The sequence below is a fragment of the Aedes aegypti genome, chromosome 3, assembly GCF_002204515.2.
Source record: "Aedes aegypti strain LVP_AGWG chromosome 3, AaegL5.0 Primary Assembly, whole genome shotgun sequence".
Classification (NCBI taxonomy): Eukaryota; Metazoa; Arthropoda; class Insecta; order Diptera; family Culicidae; genus Aedes; species Aedes aegypti.
Window position 1 is genome coordinate 254,243,546 of NC_035109.1, and position 19,081 is coordinate 254,262,626.

Below are 19,081 nucleotides of genomic sequence, written 5' to 3' on the forward strand. Positions count from 1 at the left end.
TGATTTTAATGGAATTTTTAGTGATTTTCTTGATGGAGGAATATTTTGAATATTCTTAAAATAAATTCTTCAGCGAACAAGAATGGCAGCGTGAAGCTGAGCTACTGTTTATACTACGAAAGCCAGAAACTCGATGATACATACCATTAAATACTTATTTTAAATGTGTTATAGTATGTTGCCAAAAATGGATCCATTTTGTTGCCAATATAAAGGGGTGCCAAAAATGGAGCTTACAAAAAACGGAATCCTACTGTATGTTAATGCTTGAGACAAAGACTTGTTCCGCAACGATACCTTTCTGGCGATTGTGTTCACTTCGCTGAATATGAGGATTAGGTTTCCCATGCGCTTTTTTAACATTTAAACGACCTCCTCAAGGTGTTACGTGTTTTGCTAATTAATGTCATTGTCAGAAGCGGTTTGATTACGACTCAATTTTTAAAAGCCGAGAGCAGGAATCAGCCCGTTTTCGCGTAATTGTTCCAAGTATGGGTAGGCGGAGCAGTATGAGCCACCTTTGGTTTGAGCTAGGCTAACAAATTTTGACCCCGATGGCCTTAGGACCTTACAGAACAAACAAGCCATAACCGTAAAAAATGTGCAAAAAACTGATTGTTTTTTTTAACATTGCAGTCTTACCCTATTGATAGGCATTCTGTGCAAGAAGATGTATAGAAATTAAATAAATTTGAAATAAAAACAGAACATGTGTAACATTTGTAGGAATTGAACAATGCATATGCCCCATAGTCCGGGAAAGTGTACCTTGTGCAATTCAAGTGTATTTAGACTGATACAAATATTAATTTTCTTTTATGTCACACTTCTTATAGAAATTTCATTGATAATACATCACGGGGCTCATGTATAATCTCAATGCGACGGTTGTGCGGTTACAATTACCAATGTGACAAAACAACTTTGTAGTTTTCGAATTTTCTTGAACAATCTCACAGATTTCAGTAGTTTGATCGAAAGTATGTATGATTTGATGATTCTCCACGGCAATGACTCAAAAATGTCGAATGTGACAAATATGCTATTACACTGCGAAACACGGTTTTGTCTCTAACACCAAAATACTGCTATTTACTTAATTAAGGGTTGCTGAATCCATTTCCGTTTTTAGAAACATCATAGCTCGTCCAGGTTTTGAGATATTGGATGTTGAAAATACTAAATTTAACTATTTCAACCAACTGGTATGCAAGTTTGCCAGCTTGTAAGGTAATTTATTTGCTTAATTTGCTTTGTCGTGTGGAATAACAATATTTATTAACAAAGTTTATAATATTTTTTATACTGAAAAGTTTTTTTTGTGGTTTAGAAAAGTATTGGATTTTGCCATATAAAAGGAACCTTCCATGTGGTCTCGGACCAGCCTTATTTAGTTATTGAACTAATGGTTTTATATATTGTTCATTCAATTAGAATCAAAATGTTTACCATGATTTGAAAAAAAGATAGTAGTAGTATCCGATTTCAGATAGAGATACAATCGATTTTTGATGGGAAAAAATAACTTTGATTTTGGTAGCTTACTAGCTTGATTGTAGAATCTAGTTTGCCACAATATAATTGACAACATAATTTAAAACGAAGCATTGGTACGAAGTCAATGTATTTTTTTAAGTAATTAAACTCAACAACATAGTCTCGTACACTTCCCTAGCTGTATCTTAATTTAACGTTCCAGAATCCATTATCGTTATCATCGTCATCATCGAAACTTCAAAAGCAGTTTTTCTATTCAAAACTGAAAATTATTCGATGAAAATGTGTTCACTGTGTTTCGTTTGGACAATGGAATGCAATGAACACATTTTCGTGTAAATTTTCCTGATCTTGAACAGAAAAAATGCTTTCGAAAGTTCCTAAATCAATGACGGATCCTGCCGCCTTACAAACCTATGAGCAAGCTCTGTCCCAGTAGGGACGTAATGCAGAAGATGACATGTGATAGAATGCTGGAATGCTAAAATACACGCGCGGCGACGGTCTTGCAATGAAACTGCAGGAATGATATGTGCTGATAGTTCATTTTTGTGATAAGGTATCTTTGATAAGCTAAGACCATATTGCCCTGTTTCTACACTGTGTGCAGTTTTTTACCTAATTCTTTATTTAAGAATGTTTGCAGTTAACGGCATATTAGTAAAATTTGAACTATTGTCAATCATCAATTGATGATGATCAATTAGGATGATTATCAGTTATGATGTTTATGAATTCATGAATTATTCCAGCAAACCCAACTGAATTTTTCTTTCTTTTTCTTGGCATTAACGTCCTCACTAGAACAGAGCCTGCTTCTCAGCGTAGTGTTCTTATGAGCACTTCCACAGTTATTAACTGAGAGCTTTCTTTGCCAAAATTACCATTTTTGCATTCGTATATAGTGTGACAGGTACGATGATACTCTATGCCTAGGGAAGTCAAGGAAATTTTCTTTACGAAAAGATCCTGGACCGACCTGGATTTGAACCCGGACACATTCACATGGCTTTGCTTTGTAGCGGACTTTAACCACTCGGCTAAGGAAGGCCCCAACAGAATGTGTATGCTTTTTGAAGAAAACTCTAAAAACATACAAAGTTTAGTCACATTGCAACACATTGTTTGATTAATCGTGCAACAGTAACACAAAAAAATCGGAACAGATAAATATGATTTAATGTGTTCATATGTTCGAGTTCAGAACAAATCCATGCAAGGATTCCTGATAAAGATTTTAAAGCAGAAATGGAGTTAACCTATTATGGTCAACGTAAGCTTTTTTTTCTGTATTATCCTGAGAATAACTTTGAAACAATTGCTTAAATAATAAATTTATTAAATTTTAAAAGACAAAAATCTTTGTAATTTTAAAGAATAAGTATAACTTAACTTCTATGAGCTTCAACTGAATCAAGCGTATGTATACAAATTTTGTAATCTTAAACAACACAAATTTCCCGTGTCAACGGAATCCAACCTGAAATCAATCTAAATTTCGCAATCTGATCCATGAGTTGAGTTGAATCAAATCAACCAACTGATACGACGAGTCCAATGCTTGTAAACAATTCGTTTCGCTATAAACAAATGATTCTATTTTTAGTGAACGTATTTTTACTAAAGACGTTGTCGATCACAATATCAGTTTGGCCCCCGTGAGAAAGTGCAAAACAAATACGCACCCAAAGATACCAACTGGCGGTGTGTCTCCGGGCGAAAACAAAATTTTACAAATGCCATTTACGCGCACAGCTCGAAAGCGGTCGCCAACGTCTCTTACGTACCTACGTCATCAGTCGCCTTTTACTTCGCAGCAGCAAACACTGTTGCAAATTGTTTGTGAAAATAATTAGCAGCGAACAGAATCCCAGAATAACGCAGCGAAGGCGTCGTTACGATGAATGATTCAGAAAACGGTTTCTCAAAACTCAAAGCAGTACATATACTTGACGGGCTTTTAACTACAAAATATGAACGTCCTTGAACTTCATATTCTTCAGTGCTGTTGCATACGAATTGCATCATCGTCTGATAATATTGGCGAAATCGGTGGGATATGATGAACATAGGCGACATAAGACTTTCGATAAGAAAAGGGTTTGGTTGAAGTAATCATATTTTTAGGTTCATCTAAAAAATGTAAAAATATATATTTATGTTAAACTACGAGTTAAAATTTTAAAATTATTTATTTCAATAAAGGTTTTGTAATAAAGAAATTTCATAAATTTAGTTTCTTGAAATTTGGTCGGAACAAGTGGATTCATATTTTATAATGTTAAAAAAATAAGTAAAATGTAAGTAGGTATTTTTTATGGTGATTTGGTAGTTTTTATTAACTAATTAAAAAAACAGATAATATGATTTACCAGATATGTCTTAAAAAATAGAAGTTTGGTATGCGTATCGACATTCAACCCCATTCATGTTTACGTTCAAATGCTCTTTCGATTGAAAACCATGTTAAAACACTCTGTGCATTCCCGTTCCCTGCCCTGTTAATGACAAAACACTCTTCAGTTGTTCTTTTACTTTGTACAACAATAGTGGGAAAACCTCGCTTGTCATACACAGCATTAGCGTGGCGGTCCTGATTTCGATCCACGGACAACCGAAAAATTAGCTGTTCGGCTGTCGCTCGATTAGCTACCGCTAGAAACAGCTTGTTGATGTTTGCGGTAAGCGCTATTGTTTGACATCTCCGTTGCAAAAAATACCGTGGTACGTACAAATACGTTAATATCCTAGGAATTTCTTAGGCAATAGGTAGCTGGAACTTCTGGCGAAATATAGAACCTAGGGAGCCGATGCCGATTATGGACCCCCTACAGAAAAAAACATAAAATTAACACTAAAAGCAACCTTTGTAAAATAAAAATCCATCGGGGGAACTTCGATTGCAGCCGTTTCAGGCAAAATATTTGGCCATAAAAGCATGAATACAGATACGTAAACAGTTTTGTAAATAAAACCGCACAAGAGGGTCCATATTAACCAATTTCAGGTGGGTCCATAATAGACACATTTCCAAAGAACGTTTGAAATTATGTTTCAAATCCTCAGATTATACAAGAATTATTTCCGAAAAGTGTATTTAAAAAGCCTCTTGCCTTAGAATCCTTAGAAGGAATTTGTTACAAAGCCCCTAGTATACTTTTGTTTCTGAAATTAGCAAAGCGGTAAAGGAAAATGTGGAGAAACATTTCTCGATTACTTTTTCAAATCGACGTAAGTAACTTCCATACAGTTTTGAGAAAATTAATTTAGAAGAATCACAACTTGTCTTCTAAAACTGTTTTAAAATGAATCAACTTTTTCACATTTTTTCGCCGTGTACATTGCTTAAATTTTGCATACAATAAGCTCGCATTCAAAAACTAGGGAGTTCCTGTTATTTCCCACAAAAAAAATATTACAAAATGATAAGCCGATTTATTCAGTTACTTTCGACGTTTTTGTACCAGTGTAAAATCGGCTCAAGTAGTGTTTTGTTTTGATTCGTGGTTAAGTCACTTTGTCTCTCCATACAGCGGAGCGGCGAATGTAGTGGTTAGGTAGCGAAAGTTGAAAATCTTACTTTCGTCGTTTTGTAATTCCGAAAAGTAAACGTTCTAAAAGTGAAAAATCGAGTTGGTTTAGAGCAAAATGTGTAGAATTTCGTCTGCGAAACACGTAGAATCGATAATGTAAGTTTGTAAATTTTTTTGACTTGAGTCTGTTTGAATAAGTTTTCGAGATTTATTCGTGATCAAACGTCAACATCCCACCGCAAAATCGCTAGTGTTTGGAGGTGATTTTAACCTCCAAATTGCCAAATAACATCCAAATCATCACCTCCAAGTTAGTTCTAATAACCTCCGTTATATGAAATATGGTGGCGCGTCGATCGTCGCAAGTTTATCGTTAAACAGTCAATTAAGATTTTTGTGGTACTTGTGCACTTGACAGATTGAATGATAATGATCATTTTTGAAAGCTTGGCCTACTCAGCTATATACATAACTACCACATCTCCTTTTCTATAACGAGAGAGGGTCTTGTATGACATTGATTATTTTTTTCAGCGATTTTCAAGTCGTTCCTGCGTATAATCACACAGATCAATCCTGTGGCTGCTCTCTTTCATGCACGTTAAGATGAATATCTGCAACGTTTATTGAGCATGTAGGTCTCTATTTTTTATGAATTTTCCACTTGGACCTTTACCTATCGGCTAGGAAAATTTTTCCTTCAATGAGAAATTTATTTACTATAGAAACCCGAATTTATATCCGGTTTTGGCATCCGTACCCTTTCCTAGCTTTTTGATAGGGCGGTCAAATTTTCGAATTTTCTTCTACGTTTCTTGAGTCAATTTTTGCCTTTTCCTGATGGATTTTCATCCGCCCTTTAGGCGTTTTCCTTCATTGAGGTGAGATATGCTTGCCTTCTCCGGTAGGATTTTCATCCTCCGTTAAGTCGTTTCCCTTCAATGAGGCGAAACATTCTTGCCTTCTCCGGATGGATTTTCATCCATTGTTAAGGCGTCTCCCTCCTTTGAGGCGAGACTTTCTTGCCTTCTCTGGGTAGATTTTCATCCACCGCTAAGGCATCTCCCTCAATTGAGGCGAGACTTTTCTTTTTCCCTCGAGTCTGATCCGATAAGATTCTATCTTTCGGAAAATCAGACGTTCCCTTTATAGATGCCTTGAGATCTATTCTGATCCAACTTCCGACTGGTTTATCCGTTGTTCTTAGGTTCTTGCTCGTCGCCAATGTGGTACTTGTGCACTTGACAGATTGAATGATAATGATCATTTTTGAAAGCATGGCCTACTCAGCTATATACATAACTACCACAATTTTCATAAAGAAATATTCCTTAAATCATTTCTTTAGAAATAGTTTATTAACTAATGGCCGAACTAATATCTATCTATCTAAACAAGATTATGACGGAACTTATTGATATTTCTTTGTAAATTCTTTAGAATTTTAGTAAATTGTTTTTCACTACGAATTTCACCATAAGGCATCCTTGACAATGATCTTGAAAAATAGTGCCAATATTTTCGCGTTTAACTTCTACCCTGGGCAAAGGCACAACCTTGTGATCAGCTTGATTACTGTCAGGTCCTGGGGCTTAAAAGAGGCTCTGAAGAGAAAGATGCACACTAGTGGTGCTATTGGTAATGCGAGTCAGAAGTGTTTGAAACTTAAACACTTTTGATGAACTTCACGAAAAAGCCGATGATACTATACTAGATCTTTTTATGAGAATTGATTTAATTTTATTTTTGTTATTCCATTGCAGATAAATAAGCGGTCGTAAATAGGTTATTCTTTTTTTTGTTTCCTTTTCGTTTTGTTTTGTACTTTCTTTTTATCTTTTTTTTTTTATTTCCTAAATTAAAAGAAACTCAGTGGACCTACACTTGAAGAACATTCAGAGACTTGAGACATTCAGAGGAACAACTAAGTTGGAATCAATTCCCCAGTGAGAACATCACATTCTTACATATTTGTGTACGAGCACATCGACAAAAAATAACTGAAATCCGTTTGTATTCGCCGAGTGGTTAGAGTTTTAGTAATTTTTCTTTCACTCAGGCCTATAGTGCCCATAAGAGCATAACTGTCTCATATTGATTTTTGAACCAACACCTTTTTCCACCGTAACGTTCATACTTCAATATGTAGTCATACCTCGTTATAACCTCGTTTCCAATTTTTATGAAAAACATTATTTATGAACTACAATAAACATTTTTCAAGATTCAAACCTAAACCAATACTAAATCAGAGCAATGCAAGCGTTTACTATCACTGAATATAGGGTAACGCTCGCATTTTGGACCTCCTAGGGAAGTGATTTTAGTTTTTTGTCCCAAATTAAAAAATTGTACAGCTTAACCAATTCAAAGAACATGCCAAAATGTAGAAAAAAAACTTCCTCTACGTGATAAAAATGCCCATACGGTCAATTGGGATCGAAAAAACGTTGAAAATTTTTGAATTGTGAAGCTCTGTTTTTCATTATTTTGGACACACCAATACATTTTATTATATACAGTCAACCCTCCATGAGACGATGTTTCATTACTCGATATCGACTCATGGAACCATACTAAAAACATAAAATCATGGTTACTATGATGGTCCCTTCAAACCGCTTTGCAAAGAATAGCTGTTCCATGATTCGATATTTCTATTAGTCGATGATCCCTTCAATATCGACTCATGGAGGTTTGACTGTATAAAGTATATATTTTAGACACCCGGCATTTTTATCGTTTGGCGATTAAGTTCGCAGCACTGGTTGTATGATATGCTTGCCCATAGTCTAATCAATCGATTGACAATGGAAAACCGAAGAAATTCTACGCTTCTAGTTCAAAAATTTGAAAAAAAAAATTTGTTTACATTTGAAAAAATTCTGACGGCTTCAATTTCTGTGGGTAACGTATTGTAACGGTTGCATGGATGAACCGATTAAATTAAATTAATTTCCGATAAAATAAACACATTTTCTATATACAAACGGTTGATGCATGTGCGGAATAGTCCTATATTTCCAAATGGCTTGCGAATTCAGCTGCTTTTTCGATTTAAACTGGGATATTTGCAGGATAATGGCCCAGGGGGTCCAAAATATATAGGGGTCCAAAATATATTGGTTACCCTAGTCATACATCGATATCGAGTATACTATACGCTCAATTTTAACACTATATTCTTGTCATTGCTGTACTTTTGCATACATCATTCTTCTTTATTTATTTTTTTTTTTGCATTTACGCTCTCACTGGAACCAAACCTGCTTTCAACTTTCTATAAAACTTAAATATTTATTGATTTAGATTTTGCATTCAAAAAAATAGATCAAGTACAGATTAGACTTGTGTACTGCTTTTTTTCTAAAAATGCTTAAGAAAATATTTAACTATTGTTTTCGGAATTCCTATTGATTTTCTTCAAATCATTTCTCCAAGAATTGGATATTCCGCCTGGAATTTCTCCACGGATCTCGAACAGAATCATTCCAAGGATACCTTCAAAGATTTAACTAATAATTTCTCCATGAACTCGTCTTAAACCCTCCTGATATTCAAGTATGAATCTCAAAACATGTTCTTAAAATAATTCTGAATGGTATCTCCCAACCATTTCACTGATATTCATGTATAAAAACTTCTGATATTTATTTTAGAGAGGATTCCAGGGATCCCAGCAGATTTTTTCATCGGAACTCTCTCTCAACGTTTTTTAAATTCTTGAGCATTTTTAAATTCTTTCATGAAATCGATTAATTATAACAACATTCTTGAAGTTCCATAATTGCTAGACATGTTCATGGACTGCTCAACATTAACTTGTTTAGAGATAAGGTACCGTGGGGCAAGTGGGTAATGGAATTCGCATAGTTGAGATTCATCCAAATCTAGAGACTTTAAATTGATACAAATGAGGTTGTGTATATTTTTTAGCTTGACTCCCACCATATATAAACAGCATGCTGAAATTGATTTTTATGAAAAATTGAAGAAAAAAATACAGAAAAAGTTTTTGAAAAACGTCTCCTTACTTGTCACTTGCCGCAAAAGTGGGGCAAGTGAAAAGTTTACCGTTTTGAACAATAAATTCAAAAACAAACAGTTCTATTCACGATTTCTATTAGCTTTAACACTTGTTAAGACTTCCCAATGAACAATAACATAAGTAACATGTAAACAAATAAAATGTTATTTTTTTCACTTCAATTTTCTTCTGTTCAGTTATGTTTGTTGAAATGATTCGACAACATTATAACTGCAACATTTTCAATGTTAGTTCTTACATTATAGGACAGCAATTGCATTTTAGAATTTCCACCGCTCGTTATTTGTTTTTGAGAAAGTCGAATATGACGTCGGATAACTCTTCGGGAGAAATCAAACGGAATCCTTCAATAACGTATTTAGGGTATTTTACATGTGGATAGACCTATACCTCATTTTTATGTTTTGAACTAGCTTTACAGAGACATTCCACGAGATTTCCGTGTGTTCTCTAATATTGCAACTTTTCAATCAACGTCTTCCTTTCAATTGGCTGCACGAAGTAGACATATTGATATTGTAATGTTTGGCAACATTTTTTAGAGAATTTCCATGATTTCTAATAGCTTTTAACACTTGAGTATAGTGTTTCTTGAATTATCAGCACGTTATGTTTTTCTATGATAATTGCGAATCATGTTTACTTATGGCTACTTAAAGAGAAAACGCAAATTCAATCTCTAATGATAAACTTTTCACTTGCCCCACCTGATGAGAAAATTGACGGTGTTTAAATTTAGTTATTTTTAGGTCTACGTCGAGTTAATTCTAAAACTTTTTTTTAATGCAGTTTGAAACTGTCACAGAGGACAACTAAGAAGTGCTACAGGAAATTATTTTCCGCAACTTTTTCCACTGAAAATATTAAAATAAGATTGTACACCGCCAACTTGTTACGGAGTAACAGTTGACAGGTTAACAATTTCTCACTCTATTATGCAATAATGGCTGAAAAATCTCAGAAATCTCTTACCTATCGTAATGTTCTCAATGACCTCAAAGGTTTACGCATGTTTTTAAAACGTTAATTCACATATTTAGTAAAATATATTAATTATTTTCACTTACCCCATTTACCCACTTGCCCCGCGGTACCTTATCTAAAAGATTTAATTTATGAATTTCTTTTAAAGTTTCTCCGAGTGTTCATGGATTTCGTCAAAGATTTTCCAGAAATTCATTTCTTTAAGGATTACTGCATGAAGACGTAAAAATAAAAAAATGAAAATGAAAAGAATAATATGGAAAATTTAAAACAAGGAAAAATATCGAAAAAAAATATGTGAAAAAGACTGAAAATGCCTGCTAGGTCAATAACTTCAATTTTGGATCCATTTTCTCATCAAACAATACATATTGAATGAAATTTAGAAAAAAAATATTTTGCTTCGATATAACGTAACGAAAATAAAAATCATCGTATATGAAAATTGATACACTTTGTTTGAAAATATGAAGTTAGTGTAGTCCCATATTGAAAAATAAAGGCATAACAGTCTCTATACGAACTTTGATCCTCAATAGCTATTGCAAAACTTGGATTATGTTCAAGTTTAAATTTTTTTGCTGATCAATAGTAGCTGAATAAGAAATCTGTGTGGTTATGCTAATTGAATAGGACATGTGGAAATGTTCTAGGCTTCTTATCTGTGCGGTTAGCGGCGTCAGTCGTTTAGGCATATTGTGCTATGGAGTGGTGAGTTCGATTCCCGCCCCAGTCGGAGAAAACTTTTCGTCAAACGAAAAATTCTTCACTGTTTCACTGGTCGTTCCGTGTGTCCGATGTCTTAATGTAAGTTATGTTCAGTCTGTGCAGCCTATGGCTGAAGACGGTGTAAATTGTCTTTTTCCGTGAATAAATTCTTATATGAATCAATATAGGAATTATCGTGATCTGAATTGAATTCTAAGAATCTCTGTATATTTCAAAAAGAATATATCCTTAGAAGAACACCGGGTGTAATTCTAGAAAGAATTTAAGCAGAAATATTTGAGCTGCTGAGAAAAAGGATGTGTTCTTTATGTCACTCTATAAAAGTACCTACTAAGTACACTGCCCATACTCGCAAAACAGTCTCATATGAATTTTCACCACTTTTGAGTTAGCTCCATGAATAGGATTTATTTCTATTGAACTATCCGAAATCATGTTCAAAATTGTCGCATTGTATGGACGAAATGCGAAAAAATACCAAATCATGTGCGTCCCGTATTGAAAGTACCCGCATAACTGTCCCATTAGATGATTGCGAAGAAATTAAAACAAATCTATTTGTGTAATAATATGTGGTATGTAACATCGTAATTTCTATGCATTTAAAAAAGTAGTACAGTCATCTCTCCCTTACTCGATATTGAAGGGACCATCGAGTTAGGGAGGTATCGAGTTACAGAACACAAAAGCAGTGCAACTGCGTTCCAAGGGACCATCGAGTTAGCCATGAAAACCAACTTTTACTATGGTTCTCTAACTCGATATCGAGATACGGAATATCGAGTAAGGGAGAGTTAACTGTAATAGTAAATATGGTGGATCAAATAGTTAATTTTCAAGATAAATGCTTGTTTTTGCTCCATGCGCAATTTTCTCTGTAGCCATCTTCACATTACTGATACGGGTACCCCTAGCACTGTGTCCTTCTGAAGAACCTCTGAACCAAAAAGCTATACAGGTGTGTTCCGTTTTTATCACGTTCCGATTTTGTCATGCTCCGATTTTGTCACGTTCCGATTTCGTCAACAAATTATTCCGTTTTTATCAACACACAGAAATTTTTTTTTTTTATTTGCAAAATGTTTAGAATACAAACTGAATACTTATTTTAAAGCAATTCAAATATTTTCCAATAGCCTCATAGTTGAATTTCCGCATTATGTTAATGTTGAGCACCTACGATTCATGGTGGGTGTCAAGTCATATACAATGCTATAAGGTTTGAGTCCTTCATCCACTAATTAATTGGAGTTTTCAAACTTAGCATGGTCTGTTGGACAAGATTGATCCATCCTTCAACAATCAAGAGTTGCCCTGGTCACGTGCTAGCAACAACTGGAATTTCTGATTAGATGAATACCTAATTAAGAGAGTTGCAGAGGCCTCTCCTTTTTAATAGCATTAAAGAGTTTTGTATGTAAATTTGATAAGCCTTTCTGACCATTAATTACGTAAGACAGCTTGGACAGTTGAGACAACTCCCCCTATGGTATGATTTCTTGTATGGAAATAAATAATATTTTTCATGACACGCAAGATATCTCAAACACCCCCTCCCACCAAAACCCCTTACATAATTAATGAACAATCCCATATATGTTCAGTTAGAAAAACTCTTAGAAAACATCGTTTTTCATACACAGCATCAGCGCGCTGCTTTTGGCGATGACCGATTGCGTGACAAACAGAATCATTTGCTTAAATTGGATTTGGAGAGTTTGTTCCAACTGAAGTACTTATTTTCAATGAAACTAGGGCTCTTTTAGAGCGTAGGGTCAATTTGTTCTTTCGTTTTGGAGAGCGAGTGATGACGCTTAAACCAAAGCTCTTAAGCTTGGACAAAAGGTGGAAATACCTGTGCCCCATCCCTGTAAGACTCGCTTATGAAGTGGCATTATTTTTTTAGCAAAGTCACTCCCAACAATTCAAATCCGGTCGTATCACTCGCTTATAGTGAATTGTAGACCATACGCTTCCCTATTATCCAGCTCCTTGACATATATGAGGGCGTCCGTGAGTTGCTGGCCTCTCTTTAGGTAGCTGTCATATCATCATAGACGTGGTCGGCAATGGAAATTGTCATGTCTCTGACTTCCGATTAAACAGCTATTCCATCCAAAAGAGTTTTCCATAGGTATTTTGAATATGAGTGGTAAAGTAAACAACATAACAGTTTTCAGTATGCAATCTACGACATACTTCGTGACCACATAACGCAACGCAAAAAAATATCTAATTTGGTGATGCTTGTTCTAGTGTTTGTACCGTGCTGCATCAATACCCGGACGCTTAAGCAGGGACCTATGTTCAAATTCTATTTTAAATTGATTATCTTCAGAATTAAACAATGTTCTGTGTTGCAACATATAGATTCATATCTTATCTAAGTAACAATAAGGAGCTTTTTATTGAAAATTAAGATTTTATCATTTGAATAGTGAAATCAATAATTCTTGTCTTGTCCTTAAATCCGGACACCTAGAACATGCCTTGTCTTGAAATCCGGACACTTGTGAATCAAAATCCGGACAACTGTACAACTTCATGAAATATTTTCGTAAAATACGTAATAAGTGTTCCTTTATCCAATTAAACTCCACCTTGTTATGTTATTGATGTACTCATTTACTCTACGTTGCTCAAAAACATATGAAATATAAGTGAATTTGTGTTTTTATTACCTCAATTGAAATCATAGAATTCCTGTGGACGCTTGTGTTTAGAACTGCGGTTTCACATAAATAATACAGTTTTTTTAAGAGGAAAACGTAGTGAGAGGTCACATAACACTTTAACTAGATCTTCTGCAAGTTTTCTCTTCAAGATACTATCAAAATTTTCATTCATATATGCCAATTTCAGCAATATTTTATCTCGTCCGGATTTCGAGCCACTCGTCTTCAAACCCGGACAGTCAATTTAAACACTTAAATAATAGCATTTAACCCAAATTTATAAAGTTTCATGCAACTGTTTTGTTAATTAATAATTCCGTTTGCACTTATGCACTTAATCAATCACAATATTATCAACCCGAACTGGATGGAGCTTCCATCGACGCGTAACCGAGAAGAACTTGCACTGCGAAGAAATAGTGTCTGACAGGAGCAAATTTTCTGTTTTTGTTTTTATCAATTATTTGGCAATGGTTACTAGATCACAAGTTTTAGTAAAATGATAAACAATGTTAAAGGTAAAATTGATGCATAAAATTAAACATATTAACATATATTTTTTCTTTTATTTAATCAATGTTATCAGAGTGTCCGGATATTGATACCGTCCGGATTTTGATTCATCACGGTACACTTTTGTGTTTTTGATGAACTTCTATATAAATGAAAATGGAATGGTGTTTGTATGTCCCGAAATGGCTTAAGAAAAGGCCAATAGACTTACATGATTATTTTACTGTTGCATTGGTCACGTGTTTGAGTGAAGAAAAAGATTTGTAACATTCTCTTGAATAACTGGAAAACAATTGAAAACTAATCTGTCGTTTTATATGAGAAATTGCATGCTATTTTTCAGCAGCCTACTTGATGGTAAAACGAAGTTTGACGGGACCACTAGTGTTTAATAGAACTTTAGGTTAGTTTATTTCCGGTCTATTAGCGATTGTGCATCCCTATAGAAATTGATAGTAATAATTTCAGAAGAAAGACACTAAGCTGAGAAAAAGGTTTTTTTCTCAGTTGGGATGTAATGCCATAAAGAAAAGAAGAAGCAGAAGGATGAGTATGAACAGTGGAAAAAATAAGTTGTTTCTTGTTGAATTCTTCTTTAAAAAAAATGGTCAGCTTGACCCATTTCCTTGTAGTTATTTTTACATGCTCTTTATCATGCAAAGGACATTTATGTGATTATCGTTTGAATATTCTATATAACATTCATTTAAATTTCAACCAAGAAAACTAAAACTAGTAATGATTTATTACAAAATCATATTGATCGATAGGAGTCAGCAAACAAGTTTCATTACGAGCCTGTAAGAATAAACAACCTACTGAAATGCTCCTCACAGCTCCTAAACATCAATACTGTGCATTTTTATGATGATAATCGGTATTATCCTGACAAAACTGCAATTTTCTTTTCAAATTTGTGAAATATTTTGTCTAAGAAAATAATTCCGTTTTTGTCACGGTTCCGTTTTTATCAACTGAAAATTGCTGTTCGTGTTGATAAAAACGGAACATACCTGTAGTTTCTTTTCAAGCCAATACATTGAAATGCTTCCTCGGTAACTACTATCGCCCTCAGCGCAATCATCAACTAAATCTTCGGCAGGTGCATCATTCAACGGCGTGGAGTGGTAGTCTTCTTGGGACATAGCAGGATTACGCACAGATTATGTCGAAAGGCTTCCCATAATCACATTTTTAGTATGAAACGGTTGTCCGACATTTCGCGGTTAACCATTTCGCGGTCAACAAGTTCGCGGTGTACCATTTCGCGGTATGCCATTTCGCGGTCTATACCATTTCGCGGTGTGGTTTTTCCTACGAGTTGCACTGAAAATTGTTGGCATTATCATCTATAATATTTTCATCGGAGATTTACCCTTCTTTTGAATACTTGCAGTTCTTCAAATTGCTCTGTTAAGATATATGAAACATTTCGGTACAAACCGCGAAACAGTACACCGCGAAATGGTACTGACCGCGAAATGACATACCGCCAAATGGTACTAACCGCGAAATGTCGTGCCGCGAAATGACAAACCGCGAAGTGGATTACCGCAAAATGTTATACAATCGTATGAAACATCTGAAGCTTCGATTTCGAACCAACAGCAAGATTATTGACATCGAGAAAATTGCCAGCTGCTTTACTATCATTAGGCTCACTGAAATTACCTACATTTTTTATCAAATTCAGCACCCACTTTGCGGAGGTTCAGTAAACTTTGCATATATAGTCCGGCTGTAACAGTCAAATCTAATAAATGAATACTATATTACACTATAAACCGATAACGCTGTCACCACGGTACTGTTCATTAGTCTCGAAACACAATCAAAATTTAAAAGATAGAAATTCTAATAACCGCAAAGTGCAAAAAAGTTTTGGAGACGATTGTTAACTGCAACATCAATTTATAAAGGTGCGCTATAACAAAGTAAGCGAGTCCCAAATAATGAGACAGGTATGCGAGTACTTTTGTGTTTGGCAAGAGAGATAATCGGATATCGAGTCCCATCTATCCTAATGTTCAAATTTGGTTACTGAAAACAATCGCGTAAAATGTATTTCAGTTGGTTACGATTGTCATATATCGGAACGATAATATGTTGATCAATGCCACCAAGATTGAGTTCTACAAGCAGCGGCGAGAGAATTTTTTACAATAATGTTTAGATGCGTTTTGCTCGACATGATGATTTTTTAGATGGGACTGTATTGCGAGTATGCAATCCAGAAAAAAAAACATAGAAATCATTGGAGTACCTCACGAAGCATTATCTACAGTAAATGATAGTATTAAACACATGATATTATGCACTGTATCTTAAAAGCAATAAATTTGATAGAATACATTGGGGAGTTTGAGAATTTTTTGAAGAATGCAAACTAAAATCCCGGAAAATCTCTACGGAAGTCGTCAGGCATTTTCCTGGGATTTTTGTTGTTGATTTCCTTACAGGAATTCCTACTAGATGCCTGGAGAAATCCGGGAGTCATTCGCGGAAGAAATACTGATGGAATCTATCTTATCTATTCGTGGAGGGAGTGTATGAAATCTATACCTCTCGTTTCAATTATTGGCTAGAATGAAATTGCTGGTCAATAGGAACTCTGAAATGCAAATATTTCGACTTTCTGCAATCTGGAATTTAACAATGGACTTATTACTCAGCCAACAAAATGAACCGATACGCGTTTCGGATTCCACCTTGCAAACTATAAAAAAGGAAATTTGATATCCATCATAGTTCAACATTTCATGCATAAAATTATATAAGTCGTGTATAGTGATCGTTTCGCGTGAAATTCTTGAATAAACTTTTGAGGTGAGGAAATCTTCTTCCCCTATAATATAATAATAATATAATATAATATACATTATTTACGAATTCGTGATTCTATCAAAGTATCTTCAGTAGCCCCTCCTAGAGACATCACTGACAATCAGCCAGCAAACATTGAAAAAAGCTGAATACTACGCCCAGGAAACTTACCGCAACAGTTGGAAATCTGTAGCGCCAAACGCTTGACTGCCTCGTAAATCTGGATGAAGCTGTAATCTCCGGTGTGATCCCTGATGGCCGATTTGTCCCCGTAGAGCAACGCTCGCTTGAACGGTGGCACAATCAGACAACGTTTGGTTTCCTCCTCGAAAAGCTGAGTCAAACGCTGATGGAGTTCGACGTGAACCGCTTCTGGATCTGCCGGCTGCTGCTGCTGTTCGACTCCACCCGACGTCTGATGGACTTTTCCAGCCTGGGTCGAAAGCGGTCGGCAATTTTTGTATTGTGTAATCGGAGCAGCTCTACCGGCGGCAGTGCTGGAGCTACCGAAGGTCGCGATTGCCTCAATGCATCTTCTGGCAAGCACAAATCTGGACATTTTAACTGTAAACACTTCTTTAGAATAACATTCACAAGATCTTAACTGGGAACCGAAGGGCAGCTGTTTTCAATCAATCTGACGCAACGATGTTCCGACGATGGCAATCGCAGCTAGCGGTGTTTTTTTCTTGTTTTCGTCCCACGTTTTCGAAAAGCTGCCACCGTCAAAAACTGAGTAAAATACGGCACTTTAACACTTGCACACCGAACTGAAAAACGAATGCTTTTCGTCACCGGGTACCACTTTTTCTGCGCGGAGCTCTAAAACTACCACTCACGCGAATCCTGACTTCCAAGATTCCTATTTATTTCTGGGTTTCAGATTGATTTTACTTTTGCTCGATGAAGATAAGCACGCACTCGAGGACAGTGATTTTCGAAATGCCACTAAACACAACTAGGGTTGTCGCAAATTAATCGATTATTTCGATTAATCGATCAATAGACTCACTAATCGATTAATTTTTCATCGATACCTGGCTCACTCAATAATCGAGATAATCGATTAACTGACGTCGATTACACTACGGAACACGTTTTTGTCTCCAGCATCAAAATACCTTTATTTACTTAATTAAGGGTTGCTGAATCCATTGCCGTTTACATAATTATCATAGCACGTCTAGTTTTTGAGTTATTAGGTGTTGAAAATGCAAAAAATGACTATTTCAGCCAACTTGCATGCAAGTTTGCCAGCTTGTAAGGAAATTTATTTGCTTAATTTGCCACAGAATTCAAACTTTATGTGTATAACAATACTCATCATCAAAGTTCATAATATTTTTCATGCGGAAAAGTTATTTTTTGATGGTTTAGAAAAGTATTGTATTTTGCCATATAAGAGTAACGAAGAATTTTATATGGAGACAGCAAGCATGTTGAAAAAATCGGTTTAATCTTAATTTAATCGTGAAATTTCAACCAAAATATTTCTAAAACGAAAGTTTACGTCCTCTTTTACATGCTTGGTGGATAAGATCACAAAAAAGTTTGATAAAATATACTTCAAATTTTAGGTAAACATCAACGAAACCAATGTTTTATACAACTATGACGACCTGTAGCTAAAAATTGTGACGTGCTGGAAAATTTCTGAAAACGGCATCAGATTCAGCAACCCCAAATCTACTAAAGACACATAATTTGATTCTTGAGACACGCAAAATTGTCATTTTTGTTGCGCTGTGTTATTTGTCGATTTTTCCAAAATAAAATGTCCAATTCAAACTACAGTGATGTTTTCCTGTAAAACACTGTTTTGTGTAAGGTTGTGTACGAAAATTTATCGCACAGGCAATCATAAAACCACGAATATGTTTATGAATCTAGCAGTTATTCATTTCGATATTATCTGTGCATTAACTCCAAATTGTCGTTTTCCAAGATCACCGGTGCGAGAATTGTTTCCGATTTAGTTTATACAAGTTTTCAACATATACCATGACCCCACAGTTATGGATCAAATAGTGTGGAGTCCAACTTACAAAATTTAATAAAACGACATGGAAAACGTAAAATTGTAATTAAAAAGTACGAATTGAATCGTTTCAAATTGGAACTTCGGTTAGTAAACTGTTTTGAGTATAATATTTACATAGGATTGCATAAAAATTAAAAATTGTATCGGTTTCTGAAAAGCATATTATGGATCAATTTTCATATTATGGATCAAATTGTGACATATTACGGATCAGTGCGCAAAATCAAGAGATTTTCAA

At 35.0% G+C, this 19,081-nt stretch overlaps 1 protein-coding gene across 1 annotated transcript in view; it reads right to left on the reverse strand.

The window, feature by feature from the left end:
- Positions 1–17,760, reverse strand: part of LOC5578522 (acyl-CoA synthetase family member 3, mitochondrial) — a 30,389-nt gene extending 12,629 nt beyond the window's left edge. Inside the window, exon 1 of the mRNA XM_021855667.1 lies at positions 16,974–17,760. Coding sequence (XP_021711359.1) covers positions 16,974–17,361 — 388 coding nt within the window. The 5' untranslated portion in view covers positions 17,362–17,760. The remainder of the gene's footprint in view (positions 1–16,973) is intronic.
- Between the last annotated feature and the right edge of the window lie 1,321 nt (positions 17,761–19,081).